The sequence below is a fragment of the Rhyacophila brunnea genome, unplaced genomic scaffold (assembly GCF_057557595.1).
Source record: "Rhyacophila brunnea isolate RB1 unplaced genomic scaffold, BYU_Rbru_1.0 scaffold_14, whole genome shotgun sequence".
In the NCBI taxonomy this organism is placed as follows: Eukaryota; Metazoa; Arthropoda; class Insecta; order Trichoptera; family Rhyacophilidae; genus Rhyacophila; species Rhyacophila brunnea.
This window is the reverse complement of record NW_028232796.1, coordinates 35,366,052-35,388,639: the sequence shown is the minus strand read 5'-3', so window position 1 is coordinate 35,388,639 and position 22,588 is coordinate 35,366,052. Positions and strand designations below refer to the sequence as shown.

At 34.9% G+C, this 22,588-nt stretch overlaps 1 protein-coding gene across 1 annotated transcript in view; it reads left to right on the top strand.

The window, feature by feature from the left end:
* Positions 1–6,883: 6,883 nt before the first annotated feature.
* The window catches only part of LOC147075910 (organic cation transporter protein-like), an 85,169-nt gene continuing 69,464 nt past the window's right edge, over positions 6,884–22,588 (top strand). Inside the window, exon 1 of the mRNA XM_085942234.1 lies at positions 6,884–7,195. Coding sequence (XP_085798360.1) covers positions 7,029–7,195 — 167 coding nt within the window. The 5' untranslated portion in view covers positions 6,884–7,028. The remainder of the gene's footprint in view (positions 7,196–22,588) is intronic.

Below are 22,588 nucleotides of genomic sequence, written 5' to 3'. Positions count from 1 at the left end.
TACATGCAGCGCTCGGAATGGAGCGGAACGCCCCGGAGCGCCGTTCCGGTTCGTGAATTCGTTGACAATTCCGTTCCGTCTCGTGGATTCTTCGAATCTACCGTTCCTTCTCGTGGAATCCTGATAGCGAGATGTCTCGTAAAATTCTCGAGCCTCATCAGAATATTTAATATGGCGTTCCGGTTCAGATTGTGTTGAAATTGAGGAATATGAATTGGTATATAAATATATTAAAAAAAAAAAAAAAAATATTAAACAATGATTTTACTTGTTGACTACCCCTGATTTTTAATAATTCGTACATGTCGATAATAACAGGCAAATTTCTTAGAAATGCATCTAGGTATATTTTTTCCTAACAATGCATTTCTAGACAACCCATGCCCGATAATAAAAAATACAGTTTTTATTGAAGAAAGCACCCTTACATGACTGTATTGCTCTCTTCCGTTTTCTTTAAGACAATATGAGATAATAGTACTCGTATATTATTCTATTCTTCAGTGCTATTCAACAAGTTTGTTTTGCTTGCAGACAAAATCACAAAATACATCATTTATTTAGGGTAGGTACCTACTACTAATATCGATAATAACGTTAAATTATTACGCACCTTTTTTTTGATTTTCAATTAAAACACATGAAATATCTACATAGGTATTGTGAAAAATAATTCATTTGTTAATTATTGTTTTATGAATAAATAAATTACCTTTGTGTAGGTATCTACCAAGGGTTGGATTTTAGACACTTTGGTATGAACCACAGGGCTTAGCTGACTTGGGTAAGAGTGTAAATCGCGAGTTACCAAACAGTTATGATTTTGAGTACATTAAATTTGTAATCAATACGGGAGTGGAAGTCACAATATTTTATGGAATGAAACGGGAGAGAAATGGATGGAAGAAACAAAACAATAACTGTCCGATTGACGATTGCGTAAAATATAGGATATAGGATAGCTAACTTTAGGTACTAGGTAGGCTTGACGCATCATAGTTTTCACAATATATCATAAGACAACCGAGGCCGTTCATTAGTCGACCTGTTGATATTAGATGGTATGCAACCAACAAGGTGTCTTCCCATCGGTATGGAGCGATATACATCCAAGGAGGTTTAATAACGCTATTGTGCAAGTAAATTAAAATGTCTGTGGTCTCTGTACAATTTTTGCGTGTATGGGCATCTTCATCAGGGGGAACGAACAAATTTAAACGTTCATAGTATTACCCATATCATGCTGAGCTAGGTACATACTCTTATTTTTTATTTCGGTTTTAGTTCGGCAGAAATACTTCGCAGTGAAAAAATACTCGTAGGTAGGTACCTACCTAAACTCTTTACCTATCCTTCATGTTATACAGAAAATAAAGCTAATGGAAAAAATATATTGTTGAGGATATTAAAATAACCATAGTAATACGGTCCTTTGAAATAAATCATTAAATCAATATAGGTAGGTACCTACTTAGTTCATTTTTTTTTTCACAAAACTTCTACGTAGCAAAGCTGTTTACTACTCAATAATAATACAATGAATCCTACCTATTGTGCATTGAAAAAAAAAAAGTCGGTGAAGATTTATTGCTTGAAGAGATTTTTTTGTCTCAAAAAAAGGTTTTATAAACAATAACTAATAGCACATGTAATTTTTGATTTGAGGGCTTTGAAAGAATAAATTTTCTTACAAAATATTAGTTTAAACAGCAATCCTCGACTAACAAGAGGTCGTAGTCGTGGTCGTTTACATCGTCGTAGTATTTATTTATAAAACCATAATAATTATAAAAAAGTACATACCCACCTAAATCAAGTAGGTACTATAATAATTATCGTGTCTTGATTGTGAGTTTTTGTTGGTGTTTTGAATTATTGTTTGTCTTGTGATTGGAGAAACTTGTCGCATACTATGCAAACCACAAACATAGTGGTACTATGATAGTACTAAGGATTTTTATATAGGTACCTACTGTACAATAATAGCAGAGTACAAATGAGTAAAAATAACAAAACTGTGTAGGTATTGCCAAGTGGTAACGACGAAATCTTAGAACAATGTATTTTGAGTTGTTTCCCTATAGAAGTTGGGTATCGAATAGGACCTTACACTCCGGTGATTTGGGTAAGTGTCTAAATTCTATCTTATACCTAGTAACATAAAAAGCAAATAAATATTATGTATTAGTTATTAATTTCATATACATATTATCGCAAAGGTATTTTTTGTTATATATTCATAGAACAGATTCCTTATTACGGAGGTATTTGAGTCATCATAGGGAGATTTAAAATACTGTGGAAAAATTGACGCGGCATTTTGTTTAGGAACATCACTGTGTGACGTGTTTTTTCTCACCCTCATATGCACCTATATATTATATAATACATAACATATAGATTGCATTGAGCAAATAATACATTGCGAAAACTCAAGCGATAGATGTTGTCGAAATAAAAGAGGTAGCATACATTTTAATAAAATCATAGAGGAATCCAATGGGAATTTACTTACATAATAATTAATAGTTTCAACAACATCAGAAACCTATTAGAATAAATTATTCCACATGCCCACATGGTGTAAATATTTGAATATTTTTTTCTAATATCTACAAGTCTGGGGTTGTTTAAAATTATGCATATTTAATAATGAATGCTACATTCGTAAAACTTGTGTATTCATTAAGTACTTAATTTTAATAAATTAATTCATTATGAACCATGCTCCTACTTTTTCGTACATGATGGATTTTGATGTGATTAAAAAATTGTTTAATCAAAATATTTCCAATTTAGGTACTAGCTTTAAATAAAATAGCATGTAACTTGGTTTAACCAATGTACTTATCTTCTGTTTGAGACTTTCACGGTTGTTCGTCATCGTAATTGATTTTTGGGTTTTCACCGTGTGTAATTCTTCATTCTTTGCTCGACGTTTCGGGCTTGTTGCAGAGGCCATTATCAAGAGATATTATATGATATCGAGAAAAAAAGGAAGAAGTACACGTGGTGAAAACCCAAAAATCAATAACGATAAAGTATCTTCACTCATGTTTCCATTTACACTTATTTACATGTTTTTATTCAAACTACTGACGAAACAAATGGACAATTGTATTGGTTTGTCCATTATTTCATATATTTTTATGTATCCTACTCCAATTAGATTCATATACTTACATTTAGGTATACATATTTGTATAATTATTATTATTATGAATGATGTATTTTTTAGTAAACGATTTCGTAAACTTATAGTATGATATATTTTTTATGTTACAAACAACTGATTCGGGCGAAGGTGATTAGGAAAATGTTTTATAAAGTACATTATGTAAAACTAAGATATATTTTTATATTACAGATATTATATCTAATATTGCACATTTTTGAAAAATTATTGAGCGTTCCTGTTCGTAAAATTTTCCATTTCGAGCACTGGGTACATGTAGAAAATAGCTGCATAAACTTAGTGACGTCCCTAGATAAAATGTCGCCCCATTTTTTATACAATATTTACATCGTCCTTTCACGAGTCCAATATCTAAGAAATGTGTTGTATGGATACAATACTAACAAAATATTAGACTGTAATTATTCTCAAATCTACACGTGTCGTTTCTGTTCACCAAGGACATCGAAGGGTAATGGAAGTAAACTAGACATCGCGTATACGACAAAACCAGTGAGCTGAGTTTTTTAATGGAAAGATATTTTCGTTATTACTAAGTTTAGGTACCTATTTCTATATAATATTCCAAATGATTCTTCTCGATTTGCCGTCCTTCGAGTAACTGCCACCCCCAAGCGAAGCTCAATCTGCCTATCCCCACGGGACGTCACTGCCTAAACTTAGTAATATGTAACGGAAAAGTCTTTCAATTAAAAAAATCAGCCCACTGGTTGGAAACAAAATGTTTTAATTAACATAAAAGGTTTAGCAGAACTGTAAATTTTTGTCGGGTTTACGATGTCTAGTTTATTTCCGTTGTCCTTGGACGTCACGTCATTGCTGACCAGCAATGACACGACGTGCAGATTTGCGAATTATATTTGAATTATTGGTAGGTTCAAGCACGCGCGTTAACATAATTTTACTCCTTACTTTAATTATAGTTTGTCAATTTATGGCTACGGCCGTATGTTGTAGCTTAACTACTAGGAAATGACAAAAGAAATGGCGTATTTCAAAAAAACACTACCTTATTCTTAAGTCAATAATTATTATAAAGCAATCATTATTCATAAGATGTTTATCACACTTGAATGGTCAAAAATATAGCTTATAATAAGTATCTTTAGAATCATCTTCAAATGTGTTAATCTTGCCGATTTTTTGAATAATAAAATGCCTAATTCTTGTCAAATTTGGGATCACAGAGATTATCAATATAATTTTTTATCGTGAATATTTTACAAAAATTATCTCGTAATAAATTATACTAATGGTTTCATAAATGCGTTTAAAAATTAATAAATGTAAAAAATCTTAACACCACTGCACAGTTATGTACCGAAATATGACTATATTCTAAAACATTAGAGCGAGGGGTTTAAAAGAATACTATTTTATGTAACAAAAATACTTTATGCAGTCATCAAATGTTTATAATAACTATAAAGGACAATAAGGCTTCAAAATTATATAAATAGATTATCTACAACGTTTAAGGAGTGTCCAGGATCATGGTTTGAAAATACAATAAAAACCTAAAAACTCAATTTTGACCTACGACGAGCACGTGGGCCGTTAATATAATTTTTTTATATATATACAAACAACGTTGATACAATTGGTCAAAAATAAATCTAGTATAAGTTATACTATGTAAGACATTTATTGCTAATATCGTGTACGTTCAATCTTGGAAATACATAAGTTTAATGGAGTAAATAATATTGTAATATAAATTTAATAATAATGTGAATTTAATATGAGATTGCTGTTTCTGATAGTAAAGACTTAATGAATAGGTTAGCGAGATTAAAAATAGTAAAGCAAATCATGGTGTATGTATGGTAAATACGGTGTTCCGCTTCATAAATCTAATTAGTCAGCAAAATATGAAACTGCCGTAAAACGTATGAGATCGTGGTGGAATTACTTTGTTAAAAGTGCGAAGCATTGTTTTTTTCCAATCTTCCTCATTTTTATTAATTTATATGAAAAAATAAAATGAATCGGCAACTTACGCATGGGTAATAAATCAAACTTCATTCAAACTCAGTTATTTATAATGTAGTTATTTGTTATTAAAAAGTATTTTTTTTGTTATATTTTCGTTTTTATTTTATTTTCCGTACAAATTGATAAAAAAGTCAATCCCGAAAGTTTCGGGATTATGTTTACCAATCCCGGGATTCATAGGTATCGAAAATGGCTCGAGATCCCTAGTCCCTAGAGTCTAACTACATAGTTTAAAAATTCCACATATTAATAATATATCTTTCCTTCATGACATATTAAATTACTTATACATGTTTTATTCGTGTGGTAATATTGTGTAATTATAATAAATTTGAAAACTGTTATTTGGATTTTAAAAAAATACCCCATTCAGTGATGGGAAGAGGGATAAAGCGCCATTTGAAAGTATAAAGAAATTCTATCCACGATAGTGCTCTTCCCATATTCCCCAGATCCTGAAGCGGGCCTCCAGGCTATGTTCTTTGACGCCTCCCCCTACCTATCGCTAAGGTTAAAGGCAGTCTGACGTTATGCAGTGGCGTTTTCCAAATGGAATTCGAGGTCAAATAAAATTCAGTGTATTTTAGCGATTTTTTAACACATCGAATTATAAAGTTGTCGAGTATTAACACATAACAACCAAAAAATGCATCGCACAACCATATATTTTCAAATGGTAATAACCTCGAAGTAAAATAGCGCCGAAGGCGACTCTTTTACTATTATAGCAAATTAATTAAGATTTGTGTTTATCTCATTTATCTGGTCGACCCGCCACGCCCCCCACTCTGAGCCCGGGCCCCTAGGCTAGAGTCCTGTCAGCCCCCCCTCGTGGGGGCCATGGTTCTTCTCAGCAGTTTTTTTGGCGCCAATTCATATTAAAACTTTAAAAATATACAAAATAGTCAATAAACAACAAATAACACGGTAGGGTGATTACATAGGTCATAGGGGCAGTGATGGCGAACATATGGCATGCGAGATGGTTTTGCATGGCACTCGAATGTTTTATTTTGAAGAGAAAAAAATTACATATTAATACATAATTGTGTAGACCGGTACTTAGGCTTTATGCGTCACACATAATATTATTGCACTGATCTCATCAGGCGGCGGAAGAAGCCGCACCGCGAATCTCTGATTTTGATCGATTTACAATGCTTGAGACCAATCAGGCAATTAAAAATAAAAATTTTCAATCATCAAACTTGATGAAATTTATCGGCAGTCGTTCAAATAATATAAACAGCTGTTTTGCCTCAAACATAATGGAAGAAGAAAAGAAGAATATAATATGAAGGAAGCATGGTTAAAATGCTTTCACGATCTCTTTGAATATAGAAAAAAATATTTAAAGAATAAAATATATACATTCGGCTAGAAACACGGCGATAAATAGAATCTCAAGAACTCAATTATAACTTTCAAACTTTTTTAATAGAATTCTTAAAAGAATATTTTTTCCCCATGAAAAAATGCTCGGCACTGTCGAAAAATAATATTTGGGAAATTTTGGCACGCGTACGTAAAAAGGTTCGCCATCCCTGTCATTGAGCCTAGAGATCGATGGAGAAAAGATAGTTGTAAGTTGTAAGCACAGGTAAAAATGCATTTCTAATGGGCAATAAGATAAGACAAATATTTTGAGCTAAATTTTGGACAGACGCCCAGCTGCCGACGCGCCGAAGTTTCGTTTCGAATCGTTTAGACATCGCTTTAGTTTACAAAGTGTCCCGGTGCGAGTTCGTAGCGCTATTCTACGCTCGCTGCATTTTCAAATCGAACCGTGTTCTAAATTTAAAAATAAAACCAACCATAGATTCGCGAAAATAACAATATGGCTGAAAAAAAGAAACCTGAAGTGAACCTTGACGGAATTCTGACAGAACTGGGGCAGTTCGGGAAATTTCAGTTTTTCAATTACATGCTGATTGTTGTTCCTGTTGTGTTTGCCGCATGCAATAACGGAAATTATATATTCACAGCTGCTGATTTGGAATACAGGTAAACATAATAAATTAAACAATCCATTTTTATTACATACCTAAACGATGGGTAATATATTATTGCACAAAAATCTAAATATATAAATGATTGTCTTTGAGTTAAAAATATTATAAATAGTAAGTACAATCACGTTATTAGTAAATAAAATTGGTGCAACTAACACAATTATTATAATAATCAAATAAGTCCTCTATATTAGTTAAATGATTTTTGGCGGTTTTTTTAAGATGTGGAATTAATAAGTAAGTATATGTATTTACCTAGGTACTGAACTTGATTATAATATGAGACTAAGTATTTTTTTTATAACAGCTGAGCGTATTTATAATCAAGATCATAGTATTGTATAGCATAGTAAAATATTTATGAATAAAAAACTACATTTTTACGCACTATGTAGTGCGAAGAATAATCTATTTTCATAGGGCATGCGCACCAACGTGGTTCGCACGCACTCTCTTAACACCGTAAAACCCGGACAAGTCTGCCAAGTTTCGCAAAACATTATGCTTAGTCCCATGGGCCCCACATCGTGAAGCGGGCCCCCAGGCAGGGATTTTCGGCGGCCCTCCTACCTATCGCTAAGGATAAAGGCAGTGCGACGCTCTACAGTAGCGTTTTCCAAATGGTGTACGCGGTAAAATTAATGTGTATAGGTATTTAGTGTTTTATTGTATATTTTGATGTATTGACACATACTTACAAATTTTATCGTACAACCCATAGACTATAGATACATCTAGACGCCACCCGTTGCATTGCTAAATGAAGCTACGTGCCGTGCGTTTGGTTTGTGGGCGAGCGAACGCATTCGCCTACAAATGTTCGAGACCATAGACCATTTCGCTAGTGCTCGCCCAAAGTGCTCGCACTAGACGCTCAGAATTAAAATATAATTTTCTATTTTTTTACGTTATATACTCGTAGTATTTTTAAGCGGTCAAAATGCAACCATTAGGTAAAGATATCCATAATTTAAGTTATTTTAAAGAAACACTAGGTCACTGATATTAAAATAAATAATAATATACAAATAAATTGTCACGAACATGTATCAACTTACCAATGAAACGTAATACCATCTTCTTGCTTATCTGTACAGCTACCATATTTTAATACAACACGCAGAAACACCTTTCCTACTTAATTAACTAAAAATATATACCACTGACTTTATGTTTAACACAAAAAATAGCAAATTTAGCAACACGAACTCGCAGATTATCGATGCTACATGAAGCGATTCAGGACAATTTGCCGGCGATAATTTGGAAACTAACTCAAAAATATATAGACCTTTTATCTTACTATAGCGCGTGTCGCAGTAGTAATATTATTGAAGGAAAATAGCGCTTTGTTTTACTAGTGAAGCAAATTTGTGATGTGTGTTTATCTTACTTATCTGGTTGACTCGCCTCGCTGGACCCCTCCTGAGCCCGGGCCCCCAGGCTACGGCCCTGTTAGCCCCCCCCCCCTTATGGGGCCCATGCTTAGTCCACACCAAGATATATCTAATATTTAAATCATTCTACAGTCAAGAGGCATAAGCAATTCGCAGTTGTATTGGTTTTACTTGCTAGCATTTAAACAGGCATTGTAGCAAGTTATGTCAATGCATCTGCGAATTGCCAACGGTGCCACTGTAGAATGATTTACCTATACAATATATTATTATATGTGACGACAAAGCCGACCATATTCAGGCCGTGATACTGAATTGAAAATTACGATGGTAATACTAATTATTGATTATCTTCGAATCAAGGGCGGCTCTACTTTAAGGGTTCGTAGGGACCATCCCCACATCGTTATTATATCAAAAATACACGTCCGATATTTTTATCATTGTCATAATATATCTACTTAATTACATGATTAAATGAACTAATTATTTAATTTATGTTATCCATCTAAACCCGTCGCAATTTTAAAGAGACATTTATTAATAAATAAAGCAATGATTGTAAATTATGTAATAACATAATGATGATTACGCGGTATTCAAATATTTAATCAAATTGAAGACGCCAAATTTCACGGTAACACCCATAAATGTACAAGAGAGCTGTGGCGTTTATTTTTCGCTGACCGGGGTCATGCAGTCCCATCCCGTCGCCGAGGTACAAATCTCGTTCTACAAAGGATGTGAATGCATTAGCGTTAGTATACGCATACTGGGGAGCGAATCAGATAACTTATTAATTATTCATTAAGTTATTATTTTTAAGCACATTTTATAGATGTGATTAACGCATTCGCTGCTGAATAGATAATGAGATTTTAATTGCCCCCTTTAAAATGCACGTTAATTACATCGATCGGCCGCCTGGTCATTACGCGCCGTGTGCATCTTCCGCGTCCAAAGTATTAAGTAACGACTCAGATAATCATATTATTTATTCTGAAAAATTACTCATTTCCTCATTAATAAAATCATATTATTATTAGTAGCTTGGTAAATAATGTATAATATGCGAAAGTAGGGAGGTATGTATATTTAATAATTAATGGCTAAACCCCACCACCTAGAAAGTCGTCGAGCCGCCACTGAACAATCATCATTTTCTACAAACAATTTACCATATTATTGAATTATAAGCAATAGTTACCACTGCCATAAATGTTTGCAGTTTCCTTGGATCTTAGTGGGCCTTGGTGGGGTGTCGTAGAAAATGTGATGTCACAAAATCAATTAAACGTAAACTCATTTTTGTCTGAAATTAAAATATTCAATGACAATGTTATTCTGTTAGTCAATCAAACATTATAAGAGCTTGGAGAGACCCTCATTTAGAAGTGAATTGGTTTGAGTTGATGATATTATTATTGGAAAAAATACAGCAGATTGTACTGGGGCATTTTACTATCTGTGGTACATTTTGATTTTTAAAGATTGGAAGCCAATGATTTCAGCCTTTGTTTTGATTGAAAAAAATACATATGGCATTGAGTATCATCATCTTCATGTATGGCACCAAAACTTTTGGCCTCTTTCAAAAACCTCCATGCTATATAATCCAGTGCCGATACTTCAATTTGCTTTGGCCGAGTACCTATTCTTAAAAAGCGGAGTTCAACCTTCTCAGCTTCGGCCGTACATGTCTTATATTATTATTGTCTTCAGACATTGTGTACATAGTCTGTCTTGCTGGTAACATATCCGGCATTCATACTATCACGTGATCTTAAGAATGTACAGCCCCTCATTATACTTCAATCTCCAAAGTTCATATTCTTTAAAAGCCAGAAAGATTCATCTCAAAACTACTCTCAAAGATATCCATATTTCTCCCATTCTGTTTGTTGAGGGTACAGCATTCTGATACATACGTGAACACTGGGGTGCAGGAGAATTTTATAAGTACATAGTTGTAGGGCTCAGTTATTCACCGTAAATTCTGTCATTGTAAATGACTATTCACACAGTGGACAATTCCCTAGAATTGATAATAAATAAAATTCAAAGCAACAGTGAGTCGTCCGGGTTCAAAAGTGTTACGCATCATACGATAATCGTAAGATACTCGTAGCTTCCGTTTCATTTTCCGTCTCTTTCGCTGTCTTTTTTTGTTCGAGTTTTCTTCTTTCTCAATGCGAATGCAGCTGTTATAAAATTCAAAAGACATGAGCTCTGCTTTGTCCTTAGATATTATAAAACATAATGAAACGTTTTTTACTTATAAAAATATACCTACCACCAGTGGCGGCGCTACCTTAAGGGTTCATAGGGACCATCCCCACATTGTTATCATGTCAAAAATACACGTCCCATATTTTTATCATTGTCATGATATACCTTCTTAATTACACGATTAAATGAACTATTCAATTTATCTATCTTATCCATCTAAACCAGTCGCGATTTTATAGACATATTTATTATCATTAGGTTAAAGATACAGATAAATAAAGCAATGAATGATTGTAAATTATGTAATAACATATTGATGATTCCGTGGTATTGAAATAATTAATTAAATTGAATATGCCCTATTTCACGGTGATACCTGTGTACAAATTAAGAAAGCTAATGCGTCTATTTTTTGCTGACCGGGGTCACTCAGTCCCATCCCGTCGCCGCGGTACAAATTTCGTTCTACAAAGAATGTGAACGAATCAAATGACCCCTAAGTGAGTAAAAACGCTAGCTGTAGGTATGTCGTTGTTCAAAACTGATAACGGAAGTCTATAAGTACTAATTATTATTAATTACTTAAATTAATATTTTTAAGGACGCTTTTTAGATGTTTTATTAAGTAACGAATCCGATTATCATATTATTTGTTCTGAAAAAATACTCATTTCCTCATTAATAAAATCATATTAAAATCTATAAGTAGCTTGGTACATAATGTATAATATTATGAGAAAAAATGAATGGCTAAACCCCACCACATAGAAAGTCGTTGAGCGGCCACTGCCTACCACTTGTCTTCAGCACATCAATTAACCATAATCATTCGTGGAAATAAGGAACATATTGAGTATTTTGACGTTTTCCTGATTTTCGTAATTGTCGCAAATGTTCTTTTTTTCAATAGGTAGGTACTCATCAGCAACATCTTCTTGGCTACGTGATAAAACTGCGAACTAACATGCTCCACCCATTTTTAAACGCACTTCCATTATAAACAAGCTCCTCCCATTTAGTAGACAACAGCGCCTAGAAGCGTAGCCAAAAAGATGTTGCAGAAGAGTAGTGGGCATATTATATTTGATAATTTTCTTCAGCACTTCAATTAAAATTATATCCAGCCAGAATCAAGATCGATACCTTTTTAGCTCTTCTTTCTAGTTTTCTTCATCCGTCGTCCGTCCTCCAGAAAAGATAACCTGAAGCGGGCCCCCAGGCTAGGATCTTTGGCGCCCCCCCCTACCTATCGCTAAGGATAAAGGTAGTGTGACGCTCTACAGTAGCGTTTTCCAAATGGTGAACGCGGTAAAATTAATGTGTATATTTAGTGTTTTTTTTGTATATTTTAATACTTACGTCCATTTGAATTATTATGGAGTTGTCGAGTATCCATACACAATAAAACATTATACAGAAATTGTGTAAAAATGTTATTGAATGACAATAGCGCCGCAGGCGACTTTTTTACTATTGGAGCAAATTTGTGATAAGTATGTGTTTATCTCACTTATCTGGTTGACTCGTCACGCCGGGCCTCACCTGAGCCTGGGCCCCCAGGCAGGAATCCTGTCAGCCCCCCTTGTGAAGGCCATGCCTGTCACTGTAACAATAAAACATACAAGAATTCAATTTAATTTCCCCCCAAAGAAAGAGAATCTTTAAGGTGCCCATCATTATTTCATCAGGTTCGGCTAAAATAATGTATAGTAGAACCTCGATATAACGTACAAATTTAATGCCTTATTATTGTACTAATTCAGCGTATTCTTGTAACATTCGTCTTGGGATGATAATATTATATCCAGACACAACCATTGTGGAGTGATGTTAAGGCTCGATGACATTGAGCTACTTTACAACCTGCTTGTTGGCGAATTTACAATCTGCTTGTAAACTCGCCCAGTGTCATCATCGAACGTGCTAACAAGCAAATTGTAAACAATCTACCGAGAAAAGTTGAAAGCCGGGCAACTGCCCGCAACTTTATGCGTCAGTGACATTGAGCTACTTTACAAGCTGTTTGTTGGCGAATTTAAAAGCGGGAAATTCAGCTACTGCGATTGTGATGATGACACACAAAATTTTCCATTCGCTGAGAAGCCAACAAGCTAGCAACTATTTTGACAGACCGTAGTTCGTTTTTACCGGGAGGACGCTACTACGCTCTACTGCGCAGACGCAGTAGGCCCAGACGCCGGCGTGTAGCGTGTAAAGTTGACCGGCTTTCAACTTTTTTCGGTAGATTGTTTGCAATCTGTTTGTTAGCTTGTTCGATGATGACACTGGGCGACTTTGCAGGCAGATTGTAAATTCGCCAACAAACAGCTCGTAAAGCAGCTCAATGTCATTGACGCATTACACGCTACATGCTGGCGTGTGGACTGATATGCGTCTGCGCAGTAGAGCGATAGTAGCTACCTCCCGGTAAAAAAACAAACTACTCAATACGTCCTGTCAAAAATAGTACCAACAATGACGGTTTCAACTCGCTAGCTTGTTGGCTTCTGAGCGAGTGGAAAGTTTTGTGTGTCATCATCACAATCGCACTAGCTGACTCGCCCGCTTTTAAACTCGCTAACAAGCAACTTGTAAAGTAACCCAATGTCATCGACGCATTTGCGTTGGATGTCAACGCGCTTGCTTTCGGTAATTCTATTTTAAATAACTGCAAGATAAAAAGAAATTTTTATATACCACGTTTTTAAATTTTCTGTTGAATCATATAAACTTGACAATTCTATGTATTAATAAATACTTTTTTTGTACTTGATAGAAATACCGAATAAATATAGTTTACTGAAATGTCATTTTGACATTTCATATTGATTTCCACAGTAACGCACGTATATATTATTAATTTATTTGCTAGGACCCCCTTAGCAACCAATACTAGTGTTTCACTTTTTACGATTTTTTTCCGAAATAAATTTCCATACAAAACAGGATTAACTGAAAATGAATTCAATTCTGCTTAAAGATGGTTAAAAGTAATAAATTGTTATCGTGTTCTGATATATTCTAAAAGTTTCAAATGTCAAGCTAGTCGGGAAGTTAGTTAAACATCGATTTCAAGATTTGTACTGGACAAACAAGAATACGAGCTAATAAAAACGTGGTAAAAAAGAATCAAGTTTTGTTTGCACTTTTGAAGTCAGCTGTTTTTTATAATTAACTCACTAAAATTACAGAAATACGTGTAATATAGTTGAATTTCGTTATCTGACGAATAATCAATAAATTAATTTAGACCATCATGGGCAGAACATTGTTTACAAGCGGCGACACTTGGTTATACAGCGCTCGGAATGGAAGATTTACGAACCAGAGCGCTTGATAATTTTCCGAAAATATTTACATAGGTACTTAAGTATTTAGTATTTAATATGTAATAATTGAATGTATTATATAGAAATATACCTGCCAAACTACTACATGCAGTACATAACTGTCTTTAAACTTGTGGCATGCAATTAGGGCATAATGTTGTCGGTGCCATAAACACAGTTCGAGGTTTTTGTCACGCCATACTTTGGTTTCATATAATTTAAAAATATATATAAATACGTATACTTAATATAGTATTACTTTGAATACTTTTTAATAAGTCACGAGCCGGAATGCAATATCTCGGCAATTTGACGAATAGGAGCTGTGTTCCGGTGCGTTGCAGTCAATTTCGAGCGCTGGAATTACACATGTATAACATGAACGGGATGTTTTTAATATTTTTCACATTTGACCGGATATTTTGTCCGTTATATAGAGGTTTTACTGTACCACTTAATAATGGACAAGACTGATTGTTTAAAACAGCGCTCAAAATAGAAAATTTTACGAATCGGAGCGCTAGATAGGTTTCCAAAAATATCAACATATTTATTTAATATATGTATGGTTTATGTTATGTATTATTTAATAGTGTATTAGATTTTTATTAAATGTTTGACCTAGCTCAGACGGATTAATTTGACCACGAGACGAAGCGATAATCTCGGTGATTTTATGAACCCGAGTTATGATCTAGTGCGTTCCGGTAGATTTCGAGCCCTAGTTTAGGAATAAAATAAATCTTATCCATGCTCAAAATAAAAAATAAAGGAAGAAATTTCCTCTTAAATAGACGATACTAGTACAAGTACAAAATAAAAATAACGTTGTTACTTATACGAATCCATAGCATTATAATGATTATTATAAAATGAATGTACTCACAGGCATTCGTTTGAAAGCAATGGCAACCATATGAGAAAATACATACAATATTCGTTTATGTTGTATTGCACTGTTTCTGAAAATAACATAGCTGACTGCCTGCCAGGCCTGCCCCGATCACAATGTATTGTGGTGCACAACGGCGCCCAAATTTCGAGGATGGAAAACAATTCAAATTCATTTTTTCATTCAACTTTACAAATTATAAATTTGAGACGTTCACAGCATGGCATTTAAAAATATATATATATATTAATAAGACAGTAAGTATATAGAGTGAATAAATACTAACATTATAAAGAAGATACATGGAAGTACACTGAATGAGTTAAGTGGACCCTATTTTAAGAATTTATAAAACAACACCCACCTATCTCGTCCTCACGTAGGTGGAATATATCAACATCCGAACCAATTTGGTTGAACAGAGTTATTGTTCTCCCAATTGGCATCACCAATGGCAGGTTAATTCTGCTCCTTGGAAGAACAAACAACTTACTGATGCTTCCGATTTCTATTACTTATAATTATCTGGGTCATCACACAGGTCAATACTACTTAGAATGGCAGAGTTCTCATTTACACAGCGTATAACCCTCTTTTCACATTATACGGTTTTGACCGTACGGCAAAAAATCGAATCGTAAAAATCCGAATCGGCAACAAATTCACCCTCTTTTCTCACTATACGGTTTATGCACCGTTTTTTCCGCCACAAGCTCGGTTTATGGTGCTGTTTGGTTTTAATGAATCGACTGACCGTTCGATTTAAAATCGTCTAATAGAAAAGCGTGCATTAGGTCACGTACAGTGTACACCACTGAGTCATCGGTGACCGTACGGCCGCCCTACAGTGACAATCGACTGCTGCTATACGGCGCCGTTTCGGTTTTTAACCGTCGCTGTGTAATGTGTAAAGGGCCGTGCTCTTCTTCACGCCACTAAAAAAATGTCGCCAATCATTTTTTTGCCGTACGCTCAAAACCGTATGATGTGAAAGGATCGTAAGTCGGAAAAACCCTGACCAAATATAGATATCTCATTTAAATTACAGTATGTAAGCATACCCAAGAGGAAGTCAATTGGATAAAGCCACGGATAGTTTCCGTATAACCTTAAGTAAAGTAATTTCAAAATTTTATTTTGAACTCGCTCCACTACTAAGTCGTATTTCAACTGACGCTATTCCCATCTGTACAAAAAAACTGTTCTAAAAAAATGAATATTTTCTATCGTAACTAAAATGTTTGCATATGGCGGCTGAATGCCTTGGTACGGGCCTGGTGCTAACAAACGACAGCCGGCGGTTTTAAGACATAAAAGAAAAAAACACACTTACACGTTTGTATGCGGTTTGTTCTCGCGGCAGAACACAAACTGGTTTGCATAATATTATTGTGTTAAGTTAAACGGTTAAGTTAAACAAATCAAAATAGTATGCCGATTGTTTGAAAAACCTTAACTGGAACGAACGTATTTTATACGAAAGCTGCTGAGGATATTTATTATAGAATATAGAGTTATAGATGGAGCATATAACCAATCGTGACGCCTTGATACTGCAGCCGGCCTATGGCTTAATTACATTGGCAGACGCGCAGATCCAACCAGATCCAACGATCCACGCCGACCGCCGTGACCAACGTCTTTACCATAGAGGTATTAAATAAAAAGAGGGGCAAAAAATCGGCTTTCTCATACAACTGAATGAAGCAGGCCAACAATAGCCGACAACTTACGAGAAATAGCGACGCGATAAAAAAAAATGCATGACATCACGGAGGATTTACTTTGGTCATTATAACGTACCCATATAATATAATGTTAACGTGGAAATTTTGCCGCAAATTGATTACCAGCCTGCCTCACCATACTTGCCTGCTTCACCATACTTTCATATAACTTGCCGCCTCTAGGTCTTTACATTATAAGGAATTTACGTGCAACGATTCGATCACGTTGGTCCTTGCTTTTGATTGGTTTAATTTAAAATAAACATAGTGTTGCAATCAATAAAAACATAGGTTGGCCGAAAACTATTTCTTCGTTAGATTCGTGGCTACATTGAACAGTTGTCCCTCGCAATTTTACGTCAAAACTCAACTGTCAAACCTAACCCCGCAAGCGGGCGGTAGCTTCGGATATTTTCGTACATTCTCGGCAATCTTAGCTTGATTTGGGAAAATTTGCTCACGATCATTCACGATCCCGGAAAACCATAAATAATAGATTTTGGCAATCGTGGCAGACAATCGGACCAAACGCAATCTGCCAATGTAATTTGAGCATAACAATTACTGAACATCGGCGATTTTTTTCTGTCTAACTACGTAGGTATATTGAATCAGACTGATGATGATAAAAGAAGCGAACACGATTATTGCTTTATTTTAGCAATACAAGTCGAAGATTTCTCAAATTGTGATAAAACCGTTAAAGTTATCAAATACTATATTCTAATTTAAATTTGTTTAATTCGTCTCAGAATAAAATTTCTATATTGTCGAACAAGAACATTTCCAAATGAGGAACGCCCCCAAATTTATCATTTAATTTTACGCTCCCGTGATGTTTGGATCTATCAATTTACGTAATTTGAAGCTTTCTATAATAAAAATATGTCTAAAACGATCAGGAGTGATGTTAGAATTATTATTAGTACTTGAAATTTTGGTTTATTTCGAAGAAGAAAAGGAGTCGCATCTAAATAGAGAGCCGATACATTATTTAAACACGCATGCCGTGCGCGCGTTGCCGCCATGACAGGTACGTCTTTATGTACGTCTAGATGAACGCATCGTAGTGCATGCATAGTTTGCCCATTGCCTGCCTCAAACCGGTTTCAAATTGGCCGTTTTTCGTGATGAAAGTGCTAGCGCGTAGATCCATCCGGTTCAACATCACGCCAGTGTTGTCAACCGAATGACTCAGTGAACAATGTATAATAGTAAATAATATAGTATACCTATTATAATTTTACGGAAAATAAGCAAAAATAAAATAAGATCATACGGGCCTCCACAGTGTGGAGGTTTTTATTAATAGAGTTTTGTTTTTACGAGAAATGTATGTTAGCCACTTGCTTAAACTATTAGGTCCATACTCTGACTCCAAACACAAATTGAAAATTAATATGTGTATTTTCCAGATCTAGGATTCGAGCCTGGGACCCAAGGCATTATAAGCCGACGCATAAGCCGCTCGGCGATCGTTGGCGCTGATTTTTTATTTACATATTTCTCACTATTTTCAGTTTATGTGCCGTATAAAAGTAATCCGAAAATAATACATATTTTTGAAATCTATTATTAGAGGAAAATGTGGTATCATGGCCCCCTGCTACTAAATTTCCCCCCCTAAGATTTTCGTATTTCTGATAATGCCATCTAGCGGTGTATCATGACATCGTTCTCCTATGTAGCACGAGTCTAGGGAATCACGATTACTCCGCGTGAAGCGTACGCGTCGTCAGTGTCGGGCATTCTTGTCACAACGTGTGAAGTGAAAGTTTATCGTCCAGCACAAAAAAAATATTTTCTCAGAACTTTTTAGAATTCAGAGACTTTTGAAGTGATTTTGTTTACATGGAAGGAACGTGAAATCAATATTTTCAAGTAAGTTTGCTCAGTCTTCAATATTTTAAATTATAATTCAAAAAATACCGTGACAGTGTTTGTTGATATATTGGCCCCCCATGGTGGTATGTAATTTGGCACCGGGGGCCATATTACAACCATTTTACCTCGAGTAAAAACTATTATTTTTATAATTTTGCAGGCATGCCGCGAATGAATCTCTCTCCGCGAAACAAGCATAAACTAAACTTATGGAGCGAGGAGAATATGATGAGTGCAGTAGTTGCAGTGCGGGAGAAGAAGATGGGCTACAAAAAAGCGGTGAAGGAGTTTGGAGTACCAAGAACGACATTGCCGAGCTATTTGGTAAGGCATATATTCAATGTCAAACAGCAAGCATAGCTGTTAATGGATTCAAGGTATCTGGTATATATCCATTCGACAGAAATATATTTAATAATGCTGATTTGATCGCAGCAGAGCATGAAGCTACTGAACCTACAGTATCTGAATCCATCTCAACTCCGAATGTTCTTGATCAGCCAAATTCCGTCAATGACTGCAGAAACATTCCGCTCTCCACAGTCATCTGAGAGTCCTCTTGTACTGCCTGAAAATAATGTGCCAGTTCCACAGCCTAAAAAGAAGAATTCAAACAGGGGACGTAAGGCATCGTCGGCTGCTCTCGTGACCGGGTCGCCGTACAAAGCTGGCTTAGAAGATTCTATGAAGAAAGCTGAACTTAAGCAATCTAGTCATGGGAGAGTTAACCGAGGCCGTGGTGGTGGTCGTGGCTATGCTAGAGGCAGGGGAGCTAACAATATAGCAAAACGGCGTCGCATGAGTTCTGACTCAGAAACAACTGAAGAATCTGGGCCTCCGAGCTCTGCCTCGGATATATCCGATATGGAAACTTCTGGTGCGCCTCTTGAAGATGCAGATGCGATATGTATGTTTTGCAGGGAACCTTTTTCCAAGGACCGATATGGTGAAATTTGGATTAAATGTCTTATTTGTCACGTATAGGCACACAGAGAATGCACATCGTGCGAAAAAAATGAATATGTGTGATTTTTGTTTAAATACCTAATTAAAAATGAGAAGAATACAAATTGTTTGAGTGATTCTGTAATATTTAATGCTAAGTTACTAGTCTATACTGTCATCGACAAAAATATCTTGTAAATTTCGACGGGGGCCATATTACCCTCACATTTTTCAAAAACAGGAAAACTTGGTTTTTTAGAAATACATGTTTAATATAATTCAATTGTTTTATTTTTGGTTCCACGTTTTAGCAGACATAAACTTAATATTTTATCTTCACTTTATGCAAAAATTTAGAGCAGTTAGAATAAAAACTCGTATTTTACGAAGAAAAAACAAACTGGGGGGCCACAATACCACCTCTTCATCTATTCAAAATTATTGTTTTATATATAAAAAAAAAAACTCCGGCGCCTCACTTGGGAAACCTCGGCGGCCGAGTTGTTAGAGTTAGACGCATATTGGATTTTAGTGAATGATTCACAAAATACTCCCATTATAAAAATTAGGTACCTAGTGTCCATTGATGTTTTACAGAAAATCTCAAACTGTACATCGCGAATACCTGTGGAATTGCGTCGATCATAAGTTTACGCCATTTTAAATGAACAAACGACCTTTAGTTTTTGTTGATAATGATGATATTGATAAGCTATGTCTACATTTCATCAATTCATCTTCCACTTCACTTCAGCTTTTTAATTCTAATAACTTTGCGCATACTGCTGGTTACCAGGGATGTACCAAATAATGAAAACTGAAATATCTAACGGGTGTGGAGTAACAGGCTAACCGACCTCGAGTGTGGAAGAATATGGAACAAAATTAAACACGTGTGAATAATACGCTTGAATTTCGTTCTGACACTGCTCTCGGTTTATGCACTGACGCTCATTCAATATTGGTGTATTTGAAGGTTGCAACAAACACTATTGCACATCTGATTCATTTTCGTGGGACACTTACACATTCGAAACCCTGCGAATGTAGTGTATTGGAATATAGCTTATCGGAATTCTATTTATTAAGCTGTTCTGTGTTTTGAGTCCTTTAAACTTTTTAAAGTATTTTTGGCTTATTTTCCGTAAAATTATAATAGGTATACTATATTATGGTAAAAAAATAAATAAAACATTTTAATAAGATAACTACTTACCTACTTATTAAAATAATGCTTGGTTATCAATGACCATTGGCGGAACTTAGTCGCAAAAAATGGGCCCCCATTACATAAAAAATAAAGTAATTTTACAAATATTTTTATTGTATCTGATAACGTGTTATTTTAAATATAATAATATAATATTATTTCATATTATTTTTTGTAGCATTAAATATTTTTTTCATTTCGTGCATTGTTGCAATATCTACTTTTTCAGAATTTCTTCGGGACAAAGGATACGTCGTGATATCATATTATGTTGTAATTAATTGTGACATTTAACAATTGTGTAACACACATTTATTTTATCTCAAACAATAGGTATAGTGGTTCATTCCAGTCAGTTTCCAACGTCTGCTTACAAGCTGTGATAGGATGGTAGGTATACCTAGTATTTAGGTAATCTATAATAAAAAAATGGAATAATTACGTATTTACTCACCTATTTTTATTTTTCAATGCCTCCGACAGAGACGTCAATATTGTACTCGTACAATGTTTCGCCACTGATGATGACACAGTCACAGATACAGGTTACTTGCTAAATCCATCAGCAAGTATAAGTGCTCGGCCGTAGTCAATTGGCGGGCGCGGCGCGGCGGCGTCTTGCGAAACTCAAACGTATAACCATGTGTATTATGCCCCAAAAAACACACTGTCTACGAACATTTTACACACGGTTATACGTTTGAGTTTCGCAAGACGCCGCCGCGCGACCACTACGTTCTTGCACTAATGGTATCAGATTCTTGTGGCGGTGCAGATGACTGATTTAGGTGTTGGTGTCATTACTTTCAAATTACCCAATTTCAAGCACCGTTCCAAAGTGATTTCGTCGTGGCCATCAATGCCAGAAGAATATGTCTTTCCTCTACATATTATTCTCTTATTTTTTAAAGAATAGAGTTAAATACTAGTGCTACGCTGCTTATTTTTAGTTATAGCAAATATCCCTACCAGCTAGCTTGAGTACCTACTAATGTTGTTATATGGGAAAAGGAATAGATCGGAAATTCTCAATATATTATCGGATTTTCTTCAGTGGATCACGGTCACAAAAAAGATTGAGAAACTCTAAACGTCGATGGCCTTGAGGCCTATTTCGTAGTTTTATTTATCGGTTTCTTTTATGCTAGTATAATTAACAAAACACACTTTTGGCTAATTTATGGATCAACCTACCTTAGCACGATAGACTGGACTTGTAATAAGGGGCGAATTTAACCAATCGGGGGCCCTACTTACAACACCACTTGGCGTCGACTATTGACAGAGATATAATTATATTTTAAATAAAATTTTACTAGGTACGTATCTAAAAACACGAATGATTAGAAAAATCGCATTTCCTGTTTTTAAACGTGAATCTTTGCATCAGAATTCGACACGTAAATTAGTAATAACATAATATTTATTTTACAACGTTTTTACTAGCACGTATTCTTGTTTGTTTGTCCAGAACAAATCTTTCAATCGATTTTTAACTAACTTCCCGACTGGCCAGACATTTGAAACTTTTAGAATATATTAGAACACGATGCCAATGCATTCTTTTAAAACTTTTAGCCATCTTTAAGCAGAATTGAATTCATTTTCAGTTAATTCTGTTTTGTATGGAAAGTTATTTCAGAAAAATCCGTAAAAAGTAAAAGACTATTATTGGTTTCTAATGTGGAAATGTCAAAATGATATTTCAGTATTCTATATTTGTTTGTTTTTTATTTACTTCATAATATCAAGTAGAAGTTTGAGCATATTGA